This window comes from Pangasianodon hypophthalmus, chromosome 11, assembly GCF_027358585.1.
Source record: "Pangasianodon hypophthalmus isolate fPanHyp1 chromosome 11, fPanHyp1.pri, whole genome shotgun sequence".
Classification (NCBI taxonomy): domain Eukaryota; kingdom Metazoa; phylum Chordata; class Actinopteri; order Siluriformes; family Pangasiidae; genus Pangasianodon; species Pangasianodon hypophthalmus.
In genome coordinates, this window is record NC_069720.1 from 17,867,966 (window position 1) to 17,888,232 (window position 20,267).

The 20,267-nt window shown below is 37.1% G+C and overlaps 1 protein-coding gene across 1 annotated transcript in view; it reads right to left on the minus strand.

Moving 5' to 3' along the window:
* The window catches only part of LOC113527193 (spermatogenesis-associated protein 16), a 52,539-nt gene that overhangs the window by 10,046 nt on the left and 22,226 nt on the right, over positions 1-20,267 (minus strand). Inside the window, exons 4-8 of the mRNA XM_026914772.3 lie at positions 19,446-19,530; positions 11,798-11,945; positions 8,395-8,541; positions 5,488-5,600; positions 175-339 (exon numbers count right to left, since the gene is read on the minus strand). Of these exons, the coding sequence (XP_026770573.1) occupies positions 175-339; positions 5,488-5,600; positions 8,395-8,541; positions 11,798-11,945; positions 19,446-19,530 (658 nt within the window). The remainder of the gene's footprint in view (positions 1-174; positions 340-5,487; positions 5,601-8,394; positions 8,542-11,797; positions 11,946-19,445; positions 19,531-20,267) is intronic.

Here is a 20,267-nt window from a genome sequence, read left to right on the forward strand (position 1 = left end):
TAATAGCTGAATAAAAGGATTTCCTTCTCTTGGCTCAGCTGGAGAATAACTAGTGCAGGTTTAGTTCAAGCACCATGTTTGTGATTGAATGAGGGCTGACACTGTAGTTGTGATCCTGTTCAGTAGTTATGTAAGAGGTGAGACACCTGTGCATGGTGTGACTCTATGACTCACTAGGCTGGTGTCAGATGGGCTGATTTCCTGTAGATACGGCGCTAATGCTAACTCTGCTAGAGTGTGCTCCAGCACCTGTGCGTGCTCCTGCTCTCTCCTCAGCTGATACAGACAATCAGCATACTGAAGCCTCTCAATCACCCCTGAGCCTGTGGAGAACCCAGCCTAACACACACACAGCAATGTGAACACACAGGGGAAAAGATTCACATACATTACCTATTCTTAATTGCAATATTCACAGTAACCTGTGTGCAGTATCTAAAAGAGCTGAATGTTCTGACAGTAGGCAAATTACAGGTTTATATTAAGATGCTTCTTTAATATGTTATCTTTCTATTGTGACATCAGATTCACAGGGACTTGTAATAAAAATGAGGAAAAATGTATAAAAAATATGTAAACGTCAACAATCTAATGTGGTACATACAGTACATACATACTTTCATACTGTACGTACATTCATACTGTACATACATACTGCACATACACAGTCATAAATTCATTCATTCATTCATACTATACATACTGAAAATACATACATACATACATTCATACTGTACATACTGCACATATGTACATACACACATACATGCATATATACTGTACTTACGTACACTGCAGTTGAGGCCAAAAGGTTATGTACACCTAGGCTATAGATAGTCAAGCTCAGTTGTTCATAATCCACACATTTCATACATTTCTTTTGGTAAGGCAGTTAGGGCATCTACTTTGTTCACATCAAAGGTAAATTAAAAAATAATCAATTAGAGACAGATTTATTTCAGTTTTAGTTCACTATTTCAGAATTCCAGTAGGTCAAATGTTTATATACAGCAAGTTGACTGTCTGAAAGATTCCAGAAATTGATGTATTTTACAATTGATTTTATAATTGAATTGACTTTTAGAAGCTTCTGATTGTCCAGTGGTCATTGGAGTTAATGGGAGCACACCTGCCGCTATTAAAGGGCCTACCTTTAGAGACAGTGCCTTTTTGCCCTTCATACTATGGGAAAATCCAAGCAGCTTATCCAAGCCCTCAGAAAAAACTGGGAACCTACACAATCCCTGTTCTTCCTTAGGAGCAATTTTCAAATGACTGAAGGTACAAGAAGCATCTGTACAAACAATTGTATGCAAATATAAACATTTTTAGACGACACAGACACTGCATCATTCAGGAAAGAGGCACAAATTAACTCCCAGGGATGAATGAACTTCAGTCCGAATGGTTGAACTGAACCAAAAGACAACACAAAGGAACTGGTGAAGGAGCTGGAGGCATCAGGTACCAAATATGGACATCCACTATTAAGAGAGACCTACAATGCCAAGACCTGAAAGGCTGTCATGCAAAGAAGAAGCCCCTACTCCAAGACTGGCATAAAAAAGCCAGATTAAAGTTTGCTAGTGATCACCAGTTTTTGAGAGGAGTGTTCTCTGGTCAGATGAAACAAAGACTGAACTGTTTGGCTGTAATGTATGGAGGAAAAAGGGTGAGGCTTTTAATCTGAAGAACACCATCCCAACTGTGAAGCATGGGGGTGGCAGCATCATGTTGTGGGGGAGTTTTGCTAGAAAAGGGACTCATGCACTTCATAAAATAGATTGCATCATGACAATGGCAGATTATCTAGAAATAGTGAAGCAAGACATCAGCCAGAAAATTAAAACTTGGTCACAGCTGGGTTTTCCAGCAGGATAATGATCCTAAGCATATCTCCAAAATTTTAGCAAAATGGCTTAAAGACGCCAAAGTGAAGGTATAGGATTGGCCATCACAAAGCCCTGACCTCAATCCCATGGAAAATTTGTGGACTGAACTGAAAAAGTGTGTCCAAGCAAGGAGGCCAACAAACCTGACTGAATAACACCAGTTCTGTCAGGAGGAATGGGCAAAAAGTCTAGCAACGTATGGTGGGATTCTTGCTTGATTCAAGTTCAGGCAATTAAAAGGCAGTGCCACCATATACTAACAAAGTGTATGTAAACCACTGACCCACTGAAAATCTGAGTTGTGAAAAATTGAGTTTGAATGTCTTTAACGTAGATATGCACTCACTGAACACTTTATTAGGAACACCTGTACACCTACACATTCATGCAATTATCTAATCAGCCAATCATGTGGCAGCGGTGCAATGCATAAAATCATGCAGATACAGGTCAGCAGCTTTGGGTAATGTTCACATCAACCATCAGAATGGGGAAAAAATGTGATCTCAGTGATTTTGACCATTACTTGGTCGTTGGTGCCAGATGGGCTGGTTTAAGTATTTCTATAACTGCTGATCTCCTGGGATTTTCACTAGACTCTAGAGTTTTCTCAGAATGGTGCAATAAAGAAAAAACATCCAGTGAATGGCAGTTCTGCAAAACTGAATGTTGTTGATGAGAAAAGTCAACAGAGAATGGCCAGACTGGTTCCACAGAAAGGCTACAGAAAGGCTATAGTAACTCATATAAACACTCTATACAACTGTGGTGAGCAGAAAAGTATCTTAGAATGCCCAACACATCGAACCTTCAGATGGATGGGCTACAGCAGGAGAAGACCATGTCGGATTCCAGTTCTGTCAGCCAAGAACAGAAAGCTGAGGCTGCAGTGGGCACAGGCTCATCAAAACTGGACAGCTGAAGACTGAAAAAATGTAGCCTGGTCTGATGAATCTTGATTTCTGCTAAGACAGAGATTGCACCAACAGCATGAATCAATGGACCCAACCTGCCTTGTGTCAACAGTCCAGGCTGGTGGATGTGGTGTAATTGTGTGGGGAATGTTTTCTTGGCACACTTTGGGTCTGTTAATACCAATCAATCATTGCTTGAATGCTATAGCCTATTTGAGTATTGCTGCTGACCATGTGCATCACTTCATAGCCACAATTTACCCATCTTCTAATGGCTACTTCCAGCATGATAATGCACCATGTCACAAAGCAAAAATCATCTCAAACAGGTTTCATGAAAATGGCAATGAGTTCAGTGTTCTTCAGTGGTCTTCCCAGTCACTGGATCTGAATCCAATAGATCACTTATGGGATGTAATAGAACGGGAGATTTGCAGCATGAAAGTGCACCTGAAAAATCTGCAGGAATTGGATGATGCAATCATGTCAACATGGGCCAGAATCTTAAAGGAATGTTTCCAACATCTTGTGGAATCCATGCCACGAAGGGAGGCCCTACCCCGTATTAGTATAGTGTTCCTAATAAAGTGTTCTGTGAGTGTATGTAAACTTTGATCCTCTACTGTTCATACACACATGCTTTACGTACATACTGTATACAGATACATATATATTATTTTAGGCCTATTGCATGCCTCATTATGCATCAAGAAGCACTTTGATTCTGAGGCATGAACACTAAGTACAAGAAGAACAGGCTAACAACACTCATGATAATCATAGCATGCACTTTTGTGAACTATTGGCACCCTGGTGCTCAGTAAGTAGCTGACAGCTCTGTGGCACTGCAGTGGCCCTTGGACTCATTTCAGCTGACCCACTAACGTGTTGGAAAAGCAGCTCCACATTCCCAGCCTGTTCATCATGTCATGTCTCTCTTTGCATCTCCTGCTGTGTGCTTTCTGAAAGCTGAGAAAAATGGGATTCTTTCCACTAAAGGCTAGAAATCATGCTGAAATATCACAATTTCACCCGTCTTGCTTCTATGGGACTTTCTCATGGTTGACCCCTGAACCTCCTTTCCTTCTCTGTATGGGTCTTTTTTTTTGGCCTGGTGAGGTTAGTTATCTAAATGACTCTCTGCTCTTGCACCTGTTTAGTGTGAGCTTGGCCTGCTATTATCCCTACTGTCATTCATCCTCTTTATGGCCATTTTTATTACAGATACATATTCTACAGCATGCTTCATTTTCCCCACTGCTGTCTCAGACCTTGGGGCAGGCCAGGTTTGTTTATATATATATATATATATATATATATATATATATATATATATATATATACACACATGTGTTTTATTTATTTTTTTATTTATTTATTTATTTATTTATTTATTGCTGTGCACCTGACATCCTGCGTGCTTTACTTTCAATAACCCAGGGGGAGAAAGAGAAAGTTCTACTCTCCTTCTTTACCAATGATGTTTTTTCCCATGCTGAATATTTTATGGGATTAGTTTTTTTTTCTGTGCACTATCGGTCTCTCTCTGCCAGAGCTTTGGGATGATACAGCATTGGGAAGGATGGAGAGTGGATGATCAGGACTCTGATCAGGACTGTAATTATCTACAGTGTACGCAACCATTTTACTACATCAGTGTTGCTTCCTCATTACCAGAACTGCTAATGTTTAGTTAATTGCCACATTATCATTAAGTATGCATGCATCAATAAAAAGATAAATCGCTTATGGTTTTTTTCTGCTGTCAGCAGATGTTCTCTGTAGCTGGACTGTGATGGAATGGAATATACATACCGTGTTTGTAAATCTCATGAGCTTGCATGGGAATGAACATTTTCTTCCTGCGGTGATCATTTATTCATTGCCATCGACTACTTCAATATTGATATATTTTGGATCATTTGTAATTTCATGTAATTCAATACTTAACAAAGAACAGGACTGGCTGGAATGAGAAATTCGAGAGCTTGAGCATCTGGGTTGATTTCGGTGAGGCGCATTATTCACACAATGAATGTGTTGCTCACAATTCAGATAAAATCGATTCTGTTTTTAATAGTGGGGTAATGGAATTTCCTTTGCCTGGCTCTGCCTCAGAATGAGTGACTAATGCAATAAGCATCATGTCTCTGTGGTGCTCATACAGCTTCTGTCACAACTCTAATTCAATCACAACTTTCTAGAATAAACGCCCGGAGAGTTCAGCCAAATGAAATGCAAACATGATCTATGTGAGTGTTTAGATTCACAGTCTTTTGGATATGGTATTTTGTTTCTGATCAGTGGGTTGAACTATAGAGAAATGTTAATGTAGAAGAACTGTAGTGTGAGTTTGTCTGGGTCAGATAGAATCTTATTACAGATTAAATTGGTATATAGCTCACTCCATAAGGAACACAGGTGAAGGGAAACATTAAATCCCACCTTGTCTGTGTGGTGAACATGATAAGAGTTCTATTTGAAACTTCAAATTCAAATTCATCCCCAAATTCTACTGAAGTCTCCCAAGCTGACCAATATTCTACATAGCCCTGATTTTTTTTTTTTACTCCACTACATATATTCATGCTGTGAGAAGTGAAGTGACTTACAAACCTCCATGGCCCTTCTTTTCCAGACCGAGGATTGGATAAACACATAAAAAGAAACAGTATACCCACAGCAAGCTTGGTGCATTTGATAAAATCTAGCACAGGTAGAATCTTCTTTCCTAAAGTTTCACACATGCCATGAAGGTCTTCAGGTGTCAGTGGCATAAAGGGAGCTTGTGGCCCTTAAAAAAAAGCACAAGAGCTGAGTTACTCTTCTTTGGATTTATGACTTACAAAGTCACTTACTCAAAAAACATGCTTTTTACTCCTTACATTTTCATTTAGACCTTCCAAGTACTTACAAGTCCCAAGAATCATGACTCAATTTTTTTTCCATTTTACATGACTACCAGTCCAGTCAGTTGCTAGGAATGTTAAGTTTTATTTATACCACATGAATTCATGAGTCTGATTGGTCAGAAGATTGGTCAGTTGATTAATTTTCTGTAACAGGAGCTCTGACGATAGTTTTTCCACCACTGTTTATATCCTATTGCTATGTGATACATTACTTTAAAAGGCAGCAATGAATATTATAAACAATAGAGTAATGTAATGTTAATGTTAATGTTATTTATTCTTAATATATTCACAAGAGACTGCAGTGGAGACTTAGACACAGGCATTTGGTAGGAAAATAAATAAATAAAGGAGAGCTGCCACGGTCCCCTGCAGATGACTGATTACTTCACAGAGCCATGTGGAGTCCCGGTCTTTGATACATTACACAAATGCATTGATTTTCCTGCTCTTAGAAGAGCATGATCTCAGCTACAGCTAGAGCTATGCTGATCTCTTCAACCCCATTCTGCTAGCTGGCCAGTAGCAGTCCATCTCCGATGCTGGCTCACTCTGCCTCGCTGGCTCACACGCGCTTGGGTTCATTAAGAAATTTTTATGTCATTTTAGTCAATATATTGAACGGGACCCTGTGATCTCTGGATGGTTGTATAGAAACAAAATCTGTGGGTCAGGTTCTGGCGTGTTTTAAGGTAGTACTTTGGTCTTTAAGGTCATGTCTTGACTTTTGTGAAGACTTGCTTCCCCTGTAAGCATTTTAATCTGAAGGTTATAGAATACTGCATATATTCTATTTATACATTATTATAAATAGTATATGTAGAATGTATAGAATAGAACGTATAATAATATATAAATGCATTATTAATTTGTAGTATATTTGAGAAAGGTATTGTGGCATATACATGTACAGTGTCTTCCAGAATTATTGGCACCCTTCATACAAATGAGCAAGAATGATAGCATAAAATAACATTATACACAATAATTTGACATTTCCATTCAAACAACAGGAGAAACTATTTACCTTTTTCTACCAAAATTTTCTCTCAAAAATATAATTTTTTATGATTTATACTTAAATTATTTTATTGTTGATTTGCTCTCAGCCTTCAGGAGTTCCGTTGTTAACCACTTTATGTTTCCCTGGGGTATAAAAAGAAACAGAAAGAAAGTCTATGGAATAAACCAAAGGACTTTCAACATAAAAGAGAAATAGTTGTTGATTTGCAAAGATCAGACAATGGATATAAAATACATTAAGCAATTAAATTTAAAAGCAATTAAAAAGACCATTAAGCACAATCACAGCCATAACAAATAGTTTCACATGAAACAAATTTGCCAGGAATTATAAATTCAATTCAATTCAGTTTTTATTTATATAGTGCTTTTAACAATGGGCATTGTCACAAAACAGCATTGCAGAAATCTGGATGTAAAACTTAAATTAACATTTGAAATTTATCCCTAAAGAGCAAGCCAGAGGTGATGGCAGTGAGGAAAAAATATCCCCGAGACAACAGGAGGAGGAAACCTTGAGAGGAATCAGACTCAAAAGGGAACCCATCCTTTTCTGGGTGACATCGGATAGTATGATTATAAATAATTTCTCTTCTATAACTGTATACTTTAGTCAAATAGTGCTAACTGTATCAGCAGCAATTTGAGGATGAGCATCATTAGAGTTTTAAGTCTATCATATCAAACTGATACAGTATGTATAAGCAATACAGTAGGAATTGCCAGGAATTGGACCCATAATCCCACTGTTCCCTAATACAGTTTTATAATTGCACACTTCGGTTGATTGTGGCTGCCAAGTTTCAACTATTAAATGCCACTTTCATAACAACAAGCTGTCCTGAGAGCATCTCACAAAATGCAGTCCCTGAGTTGGGTTCAGAAAAATCCCCCACCCCCAAAAACAGTTTTTGGTCATGTATAGCATCATGTTCAGTGATAAAAGGTGACTGAAGACAAGGAGGTTCAGACTTGGCCATAGAAAGAGCTTTCAACAAGATGATGAGCCAAACATACTTCCAAATCAACACATAAATGGTTAAACACAAAATCCGTGTTCTGCAGTGGCCTTCTCAGTTTCTGGATTTGAACCCTACTGAAAACCCATGATCTGAATTGAAGAGGGAAGTCCACATACACATACCTAAACATAGAAAAGGAGCTTAAAATATTCTGCGTTGGTGAGCGGGCCAAGATGCTGTTATTCTTCTGGGCAGGCATCACAAAATATTAATTGTAAGGGCCACAAGACTTTGGAAACCAGTGTATTGTAGAAAAAAATACTTTATGTATATGGAATTTTTAAAAAATAAAAATATACAATGTCCCTGAATATTTCAGCTCAAAATTTCACTTAGTACAAGTGTTAAACTTGTTATATATTAATCTGTGCAAATTTTAATGAAGGGTGCCAACAATTCTGGAGGGCACTGTGTATATCCAGAACATGTTGTTCGCTGAAACTTTGAAAGTTTGTATTACATATTCAGGACCTGCAGTGCAAGTACATTCTGCCATATTCTGTAACAGAGGCTGAAACTGTTGACAGTGTTCATTAATAAATTATTCCCACAGTGTGATTTCAAATGTGTGCAGTGCACTTGCAGAACTCACACTTTCAAATGAAACTAGTGAAAGTACAGTCGATCCAACCTGTGAATGTGGGACAGTTCCTGTGGAGCAGTTTGTTCAAGAAGTTTCCATCCCGTTTCCTCCTGAAGCCCAGAGTCAGGATGAAGCTTGAGGAAGATGATTTGCTCCAATCTGTGGTCGTAGGCAACATGTGTCCTCCGTCAGGGTCTAAGATTAAAACACACAAAATCAAGAGAAAAAGAATAAAAAAAATCATTCAACTCGTCTGTTTTCACTACATAAAATTTCAATCCTAGCAATAGTTTGTTACACTGAAACTGTTAAGACACTTACTATGGGCTGTCAGTCAGTCTGTGCGTTGGCATGGCAACACGCAACGCTATATCAATCTGTGGCTTCTTTTGGAACTATTTTTTGTTACAAAAATAAACAAATATTTGGTAATATTGTCTTTGAAACGTCAGGTACTCTATATTAATTTCTTGTTTATAGAACTGTTGTTATAAAAGCAATATCACACTCACAATCATGCTGTTGTACTGAATATCAGCACAGCTCTAATTATCGGTGGCCTCTTGCCTACAGCTGAATCACATCACTCTTACTCATGCTATATTGATTAATTATGATTTTCTCACATAATAAGAACATTATTTTGTAGGTCCCAGTAAACAGTACTGAAGACTTCCTTTCTGACACTCTGAGAATTTTTCCAAAGTACTGTACCTTCCTAATATAAATAGATTTACATTAGGTAAGACCAAATACTGTATGAAATACTGTATGTATGTATGTTACCTGAATGCATTCTCAATGTCATCATTGGAACATCATTTTAAAAAAATGCAGAAAACCAAAATCAGATGTCTGCTAACATTATAGAGATGACCTTTGTGCACTGGTAATATGCTGGCATGAGACCTAGGCAGCGGATTTAAAACATTAGCACAGTTAAGTGACTTGTGAAATTTTCTCATAGATTTAGATGATTCTGCTTCCCAAAATATAAAGAAATTAGTCATTTAAGTGACTACATGTAACAGTCTAATTAGGTACTGACCCTGTATGACATACTGTGTACAAAATGTTATAAAGTAATGCACATTTCCCGCTTGCTGCCTCTGTCAGACAGAGCAAAGTAAAATGGACGACATACAGTATCTCCTACAGTGTAAATGCATTTAGCCTCTTTTAATTACAAACTTTGTACGGGAATATTTACTACCCGTCACCTATGAAGTGTTTAGTAGCTGTGAGGTTTGGCTTGTAAGGTCAGTGTAGCAATAAACAAATAATATGTGGGTACTGCCAAAATGTGTGACTGCTTGCTAATCTGTGAATAAGGTAATGCAATTTATAGTCTCGTCAAACCTGGAGGACTGAGGAGAAGCATTACAACTGACGCTAACCAGGAAAAAGCAGTTACTAAGGATGAATGTCTGAATGCTGTAAATGCATCACACGGCACTATGCAAGCACCCAATATGCTCCCATGTTGTGGCCTTTTTGTCCTGCGAGCCTCCCATGTGACTACCCACTTCCTCCTACATGAAAGAAAAAAATGCCCACTTCCAACACTTCTTTTTTTTTTGGTGTCCCACAGGATTTTACTGCAGATACACACCTCTAGTTTTCAAAATGTATTATTTAGGACTAACACTCTAGCCTTTGAAAGACAAATGCACAATTCCATTGATACATCACATTTTATATAATGGGCCTTTCATGGTAAATGAGAACAAGTGTATCCTGGTAAAATACTGTTTGAAGGCTGTAAGTGTGAATAGAACAAAGCCTAAAAAGGTTTGCGGAAAACTGTGTTTTAAACCCACATTTCCTTAGGATGATACTAAAACACACGCTGAATAACTTTCACACTGCATCTTAGGGGCTCATTAGGGAGCTATTTTTTTTTCCTTTTGTTTGTGTCTGTTGGAGGCATTTTTCTCTTTCAAGTAAACAGAACTGGTGACCAAGGGCACTACAAGCTTTAACATGAAAACCAAATTCACAGGAAGAAACAGTAGAAAGCAGATGCATATATTACATTTCACCCAAAACAAGCTTAAAATACTCAGTAAGAAATTGACATAGAAGTTAATTGGCATGAGGCACAATCACAGCTTGTATGTAGAGTGCTGAAATAAACAAACGTTCAGCATGGTTTGATATGTGCCCCATATTTGGGATGTTACTGGGGATGACTTTTCTCACACTGGTGAGCAGAATGCCTTAGTTAATGTGCTAAAGAAGAGAAAACAGATAGGAGACACTAGCTCTCCAGGGAACAAGACCGCTGACATGGCAGCCAGTGGGGGAATGGATGCATCCTCCAGGGAACTTCACTTGCTGAAATGGATGGAGCAAACAGGGACATGTGTCATCTGTTTTGGGGAGGAACTAAGTGCTACATAAAATGCAGAAGCATCTTTCTGAAAATGACCAAATTTCAGTTAATGCAATTTGTTAAAAAAATGTAAGCACGCTATCCTTTAAAATTAAGGTTTTTCCACTTGAGTCACAAGGATTTGGATGATTTACACTAGTGCAATTTATATACAGTGTTAACTCGGGAAGTGCATTCTGCAGAAATGCTTCCTGCTATGCCAGGAGATTCCTACACCCTGACTTTCAATAGTTTAATGTCTTTTCAATATTCTACAATAGTTTCAAAAATCCATTCACAGACATTATGAACAGTATCCCGGAGGTGCATGTTGGATGCTTTGATCCTAATGCACCAAAGCATAACATTTCAAAATGTTGCTTTCTTCAAAGTACCAGTACACTGATTTGTAAGATTAAAAAGTGGCACAATTTGCCGACAGCAGCCAATTTTCTTGTACATATTTACGTTTTTTTTTTAAATAGTAAAGTAAAAGAGAATAGAGTGAGCCTGTTAACTTTCAGGCCCCTTGTAAGGCCTGAGTGCTCTCCATTCTTGAGTGCTTTTCTTTATTCCTGAGAGCTTATCACCTGCGCCATTGACAGGATGGTTCAAAAAGCAGCCAACACATGATCACATGCATGCAACTGAACAGTCTTCATTTAAGCCAGATTAATTAGTTTACATGCAATCCTCCCCCAGCCACTCACAAAGAGACACATGATATGTAGATTGCAGCAGCTTGGCTAATTTGAAAGCAGTCATGCTTAAGGTCAGAGTAGGGGGGTGGCTGATGTGCACCGGATGGCAAATTATAGATTTTTTTTTTTTAATGATGGAGAAATGGATGGATGGAAATGGAGCTGGCTAATTGAAGGAGAAGTGCTTGGTAGAGAGAACGTTAATTCTTATTACTGCCTGTGCACCACCGATTGCTTTCACTCACAACCTGTTGCTGGGGCAACACCTGAAGTAGGGTCCAAAAATATGGCATGACATCTGCTGTTGGTATTTGGGTTGAGGCAAAGCAACAACAAGAGGTTATAAGAAGAGGATGTTTTAAAATACTTTCCATACCAGTAAAGATATAAGCAGTGAAGGTGGGGTGCAGCTTCTTGAAGGCTTGCTCCGCCTTCTGGGTTGCTTCTCTGGTAGGTTTCCCAGAGCACGGGGTGTACAAGACGGAAAAATCCTTCTTCATGCGAATAGCCTCTTCCAACAGCCCCTGAGGGGAAAAGAGATGGAAACAGTGTGCTAGAGAGATAGAACGTTGTGAATCCCTAGTCTTAACAAGCTCATTTGATTTCCAAATGATTAGATCCTAAAATAGTCGCAAACGAGCATAATGCACGACGCGATTATATAAGATGTGATTTTATGGCTTGTCTATCCTACTGTGTATTCAATGTGCCAAGCTTCAAGAGTTCACTTAAATTGCTCTGGCAGTAACCACAGAACCATCATTGTGGTGTGAGCCTTTCTTAAGGAAAGAATAGCTTTCTTCTCGGTGCTAAAATAGCACTGATTACATCATGGCGAGTGGTATCAGGAAGTGTTCAGTGTCTAATCTGTCTCCCTTCTCCCATTCTAATTCACTTGAAGCGAAGAGGGAACACATTATTATGTTTGAGGATTGCCTTAGCCTTGAAATCTTCATAGATTCTTCTATATCCAGGCACCCAAACACACAGAACATAAAAATGAATCAACCACTTCATGTGAGGATATAATATTTTAGTTTCATGAAACACTTGATTTGTTATGGCCAATATTTTCGATTACTGAGCAACAGAGTGGTGCGCTTAAATACAAAGGACATGTTTTTCTTAAAAATCATACAAAATATCTCCTTTTGCATTTAAGATACAATGACCGAGGCTTCACATATATCCTCTGGAGAAAGAACTTCTTTATATTCATTGATTGAGCCATTGCTCAAACAATACTCAGTTGAGATTTAAAATGACAGCGAGTCACTGAAGCTTTGGCAGGCGGACCTATTCAACGATAGATAGATGATGCAAAGCCCACAGGTAGACAAGTTGAATTTGATAAAAAAAAGACCTGGAATAGGAGTTACTTGCAACTGTTCAGCATGGTCTGGCCCAAAATGGATATGCATTATGAAAAGGTATTGAATGTCTCAAAAGCCTTAAAGCGCAGTTGTACAGCACTTCCAGAAGATAGAAAATGCTCTTTGACAGCAGGAAGATACGTCGGGTCTTTCTGCTGCAATGGCTATAAAAAGTTTCTAAAGCTGAAGGGCCTGAAGTCGCATAGTAAAAGTTCCTTTAAATGTGTCTGCAGCCTTTGGGAGTCTAAATAGCAGGAAAATGTATGTATGCCAACTGAAAACATCTGGCCATGTTTGACAGGTAGGAAACACAATACATGATGAAAAGACATTTTGTCTCACATCTTGTACCACAGTGCTGTTTAATTCTCAAATCCAACTGGTTGGAAGGTGTTAATGAATTTTCTACAATGGCATAGCTCAGACAGTAGTTCATTGTGCTGGCTGTAATTTGAATGTTAGTTTTATATTAATGGCATTACTCTATTATGTTATTGATTCTATAGGAACAACTAATTCACAACTCATTCACAGGAATTTGAGTGGTGTATGGTGGATGTATATTGGATAATCTAAGGCTAATAAAAACTGATAGAATAAAGGGTTATTATTTACAAAAAACATACAATTGTTTATACGGTGAAGTGTTCTGTAAGTATTTATTTAACATTTACGGAAGGAGTCTCCAGTACTGGCATTTGTAACAGTCAGTATCAGTTACTAAGGATGAATACCAGTGAGTGGGTCACTGGTATTCAAGATTTTGGTATTCTGATTTCTTGGTAACATGACAAGCTGTGTTTTTTTTAAGTAACTGCAAGAAAATGAAAAAAGGAGAGGCTGATGAGGGAATGAATGTTTATAACTTTTTTAAGTGAGAACAGGAACTAACTTGTCTCGTGGATGTTCCACTACATTAAATTGAACTATAAATGGGTCATGAAGTGCAAAAAGCATGAAGTGCCATTTGTTGAAAAAAAGAAAAATGGTAATTGTTGGCAAATTGCTGTGGAATGAGAGGAATAAAGCAATAATCAACTTCAGGGTGCTAACAGTAACTCTGCTTCCTATGACACCAAACCCCATCGTGTTTTCTTTCTTACATTACCAGTATTTTTTTCTTTTCTTTCTAAAATATTTTAGAAATAAAGATAACATTTCTCTCATTATATAAATCCCTTAAGGCTCATCCTATAAGTTTGTTTTTCTTCATAAAGCTTATTATTCATTGACTAGTGGAAGTAAAATTGAACAGGACTATTTCCCAAAAGAAAATGGGAGAAATAGTGTTCAATGTAATGCTTGCTCTACTATTGAACACTGATCTTTGTGCTGCGATGCTTTTGGGAAACTCTGCCCACAGAAATTATGTAGTTACAAGAGTCAGAAATGTAAGGTTAAACCAGCAATGCTTCCTGGGAGGATTAAATATTACTATATTTGCTTGGTTTATATAGAGAGGTACTAATAGTCATCTTTACTCTCTTTGATTTAGAACTTGAACATGAGCATGAATGACCTGACATCCAGTCAGACCAGAGCTTGTAGGCAGCCATACCATTGGGATGATTTTTCTTGGAAAGCATTACTCATTCTTATTTTTACACTTATAAACCTGCTCCCGCTTGCTTAGAAAGGAAGCTAGCTATTTTTTTATTTTATTTTATTTTATTTCGGCAAAGGGCCGAGTATTAAAGCTTAGATGATATGACAGGGGTAGGGTACGAAAGAGTAGGCATACAGGTTATTAGACAATTTTTTTTTTATCACATTCAGAAAGGAAAGTGCAATGTTTTGAGTTTTTTTCATTATTAAAATCTTACCATATATTATTTGACCTCTTTTTGTTACTGCAGCTGATAATGAAAGATAATGAATGACCTCTGATATCTAACGTCTTGTTGCTATAAACGAAATATCTTTGAGGTGTGAATGAACATGTGTGGCATCACATCCAAGGTGTAGTCCAACTGTTTGCCCAGGCTTCACAGAATACACTCTGGATCCACCTTCATTCTGACTAGCATAAAGTGGTTACTGACTTCTTTACGACTTCTTTATTTTGTCCGAAGAGTTGGCAAACTAAGCTACCTAATGCTACTAAGTGTTTGTGAACAATGCTGTTTGAGAATAAACTGTTGCCATGTACGGTAATTGCTATGTTAGGGTGTTCAGTGGTTAAGGATTTGGGCTACTTATCAGAAGGTTGTACGCTCAAATCCCAGGAGCACCAAGCTGCCTTGAGCAAGACTCTAGTCCTTCAACTGCTCAGTTGTGTCCTGTCTCATTTGTAAGTCACTTTGGATAAAAACATCAGCCAAATGAATAAATGTAAATAAGTTGAGTCATAAGTGGTTTTAGCCTGCTTGTCCAAAAGTCCAAAGTCAGAATCTTTGTGTACAGCCTTATGTGGGTCAAATCCAAGAGCGCAGCGTTTAGTTTGTGCTCACTGAATTGATCCTTTGACTAACAACATTTTCTGAGTCAGTCTATTTTATATAAGTGGCACTCTCCATGTTGTTGTTAATGCACTGTGCCTTATTCTGTTGTTAGAGATGTGCAACATGGAATCTTTGGGCTCTGAATGCTTCACAGTGTGTCCTACCCTGTCAAGGGTGACAATATTGTGGATTTGAAAGAGGGCAAAGTGGGGGTTCTATGGGCATTGATCTTGCTGTCTAGGCGGGAGGAATGTGACCTTTTGTGACCTTGTGTATATAGAAGAGGGCGCTAAGCATCTCCTGCAAGAACATACAGCTGCCTTATGATATTACATGAACAGTTGCAGTGGTTTCACTTGTCTTGCATTAGGCTTCACACTCTCCACAGTTGGTAAACTCTATGTAGAACTGTATGACTAAAGGCTGCCCTTTCTGAGGTGGTTCCTTCCAAACAACCAGCTACTCTGTGTGAATTACTAACCAATAAAATTGCTAGAAAACATGGGTAAAAAAAACTTTTTTTTTTTTAACTTACTTTCATCTAATATATATTTGATATATTTAATATATATTTAATATATATTTTATATATAATTGCCTTTCCATTGAATCCAAGTCAAACATGTATATGTATCTCATTTTATACTTTATCTGTAAATTTGTATCTTTCTTTGGGCATGCTTTGTACTTCTGTCAAGGTTGATGACGGGGCTTACTGTTATAGGAAGTGGATTATTTTCCAATAATAGCATGCCCTGAAGTGTTTTATTTCTCTTATACCACAGCAATTTACCAATGATCTCAATTTTTAATTTATATGTGTGCCATAAAAGTCCCTCTAGATGAACTGTTACTATAGAAACAATAATATATTAGAAGAAGTCCATTAATATAAACCTATACTTTGAATCACAGCCAGCACTACTGTCATAGCCGCTGTTATAGAACGTGAATTGACCACTTCTGACCAATCAGATTTGAGAATTCAGTGCTGTGGTACATGTTTAAAGTAGAAAAAAACATTTTATTCAAAACACAATTCAGCTGGAGCAACATGTGATGGGTTTTCCCAGACCTCCACATATATTCCTACAGCACAGTCAACACTGATATTTATGTAATAGATAAAAGAATGATGTGCTCTCACAATGACCAACAATGTGCCTGGGTGCTGTTTATGGTGAAAGGTCAAAGTGATGGCTTTCCCCTGTCCACCTTTAAACATGCCCAGAAGAAAAAAAAAGTCTCTTTGGCATTAATAGTGGTCAGGGCAGCATGGCTCTGTCCCTCAGTAATAGTGTGAGTGGTTGTAAATGAGCTATTGTACAGCAGGCCTTTCAGCGGTGAAAAATGAAAAGAAAGGAGACATCGAAGGGGCTGTGGAGATGAAAAATGCTGCTCCTTATTGAGGGCCATCAGGACAAACACACATAGATGAAATGAAATCCATGTGAGATGGAAATTAATTAAAAAAAATAATAATAAAAGGAAAAGTGCTTGATGTACACTGAAAGCTATGCCGCACTCATCTGTCTTCAAGTGAATGCAAATTGTGGCTGCACATACAACCTACCCTTAGTGGTGTGAGCAAACCTTTCAAACCATTTTAACTCCCCTGGAGTTGAAATGAAAGAGACAATTTTGAGTAAGTAAATTCTTATTTGCATGCGCATTACAAGGGACTACCTAGCAGCTATATTTTGTTCTAGTGCACTGAATCCCAATGGCAGTCCTGGGGACCTAATCTACTGCAAATGTTTTTTTTTTTGGTGTTTTCTCCTGTTTGAATGCACCTTATTCAGCTCATGAAAGGTTTGAAAGCTTAGTGGGTGAGTTGAATCAGGGTGCATTAGATGAAGGAAAACATATAATAGGGTCTGGGAGCCAGTACACTAGCGCACTATTACAATGTGCATAATTTTATACTTAAAAGGGTCAATTTAGGTTGTATAAAAGGAATTGTGGTAGAGCAGGCCATGTGTACTAAAAATAAATGTTTACATAAATAATAAGCCATGTACTTAAGGAAAGTAGGTGAAAATAAAAAGTGAGACGTAGCATATAACAGTAGTGAAAGAGAGCATGAAAACTATTAACAGAACTTTATATAATGTAAAAGATAACAGGAACATGTTTCATGTTTGTTCCATAAAAACATGAAATCTAACTATAAACAGATAAAAAGTACAATGTTAGAGTACTATGCTAATAATAAAAATAAATGGTACAATGTGGCATAAGAGGAATAAAACGCTTTTTTAGACCCCAGAATGAGAGACTCCAGAGTGGTAACTGCGTGTTGTTTTAAGTTGGCAAGTTTCTTTCTGCATCTAGGAACATTTAAATGACTGAATTTTGTAAAAATTCAGTGATGGTTAAAGGTTCTTAGCTTCCTAAAGGGGTTGTACTTGGAACACTCTCTTTTAAGGAAATGCTTTTTTGTAGGGTTCTTCACAGAAGCTTTATGGGTTCTTTTATAGACAAATAGTTCTATATTAAACCGTTTTCTAAGATTGTAATATGTTTATGTGTCTATGTGTCTGTGACAACAATATTAACATATGCCTTTTCTATCTTTATACTTTTTAGGTGATTCCATGATTGTCGTGCAATTTAGCCCTTGTAGCTCTTTTAAAATGTAACATTACTCTTAAATAGCTTTTTTTTTAACGTTGTGTCTAAGAAAATATGCATTTAAACATTCAGAAAAAGGTGTTAAACTATCTCAGGCAACAATTTAACTTTTACAAGGTTTCTTTGCTGAAAATGGCTGCATTTTGTTCTTAAATGAGTAACAAGGTTGAGCCTTCTAGCATAGAATTAACAAAAACACAAAATAGCATCCCAGCTATAGGCATGAGGACATTAAAGACAGTATAATGATTTACCTAAAATAAATATTTTAAGCATATATCAATATCAATCATAAAATTATTTTAAATATCAATCATAAAATTATTTTAAATTACTTTTAATTTACTAATTTACTTTCAATATTAAAATTGGTTTGTATGTTCAAAGTGACATTGTTATAATATCATTGAAAATAAAGTTGAATGAGAAAATTAAATTTTCTTCTTCACATGATCTTTAGGACATTTGGTTGATGCAACTATCTGCTGATCATTTGACTTGTGGAATATTCCAAATATTTCATAGGGGTGAATGTGTTCAGGTAATCGGGTTGAATGAATGTAGTGGAATGTAAAATGTAAATTTTTCATAACATATAAAGGATGACACATGGAAAATGATGTTTTAAGCTTGAGATGTTAAATCTATTCACACTTGAATGCAAAAATAATGCAATGTTTGAAGTTTTATTGATTGATAAAATTAATACAACTTAATTGATACCAATTTTAATGATTGGTAACACTTTATTTTAAGGAACACATATAAGGGGTTTGAAAATGTTTGCATTTCAGTCCCTAATTAGTGATACTTAAAATCCTACTTTTTAATATGGAGCACAGTACAGATCAGCAGTACAGATCTTTAGGGGTAAAGACTAAGTCATAGTGAATAATCCTTTTACAGGTGTCTAATTTGTGCAAGTAACAAGACCTTTATTAATGCCTTATATGTGCTCCTTAAAATAAAGTGTTACCTAATGATTATATTTCAATGTAAAGTGTAGTTATAGAGGGTTGGGTTAGGGAAAATTGCTATACATTTTCAATGAATATTTTAAGTTATTTATCTGAAATATGGCCATGTTGTTATGAAGGACACTTTACCTATGTTTACAATATTTATGACCATTATTTATATATATTTTTATAAATGTAATATCAGTGGGACATACAGTAAGTGGCACTCCAATTGTGGAATCACCCTTATAGCACCTTGATTCTGTCCATTCCCAAAAAATTAAACTGCACTCATAAAGTTAAATATTCCTTAGAGCTCCAGTTACTCTCAGGCATATTATACATCATAGATTACATTTCTTTACAGCATCTCTAGAGTATCAATATAGTGTTGCATCAAGAAGTACATTAAATACCCAGCTGTAGCATTATAAAAACAGGCGACCCCTCTACCTTGTTGTTATACACTATAAAGTCTTTACTGCTATGCAGGCTTTCTGACTGATTGATATGCACCGAGCAATGTCAGTGGCCAGTCTTTTAAGCAATAATCATTCATTGGGCTTGTGATTGGGTGCAGGGGCTGTGCATGTGTCTGGAGGCCTATCTGTCCTCACCTGCCAATACAGTTTGATGAGCTTGCTTATAGTCTGCTTGCCGTCTCCAGATAGCCAGTACACATAGTCAGCAATCATGGCACTCCTAATGACAAGGACAAAGACACGCAAACAGTATCAGACAACTTTCAATCAAGATGCTACACTTCATTGAAGGAAGAGGCACAAGAGAGCAGGCACATATTCAATAAGTGGTGGTGGGGGAGAGAAAAGATATATATATATATATATATGTATGTATATGTATACAACAAGAAGGTAACAGACATACTGGAGTTTCTATCAAAATTACTGCAAATTAAAAAGCTGCTTTAAAAAAGGCATATGTAGAAGACCCCACTTACGTTAATGAAATTTATGAAATGAAATTTATACCACAGCACTGTTAAATTCTCAATTCTGATTGGTCAGAAGGTGTTGATTCATTTTCTGTAACAGCAGCTGACATTTGTTCTGGCAGTGAATCACAGGTTTTTATTAATGCGCTTAATTAATTATTAATGTGCTTTCTAATGCACTATTGTTTCTATAGTAACAGCTCATTCACAGGGACTTGTGTGGCAGACACACTAACATAAAAAGATTAAAAGCCATGTGTAGCACGGTGAAGTTTTCGATCAGTAAAAGTTTATTTTGGATTTTACTTTGTAACAGTCAGAGATAAAGCTGTTCCTTCAAGTTTTCCGACACGGGAGACTCTTCAGGACAGCCGACTTTGCGCTTTGTGGTTTCTCTGCAACACGACAAGCTTTTTTTTTGTCTTATTAACTTTATGAGAGAAAAGGATGGTGAAGAAATGCCTGTTTATAGCTATAATAATGT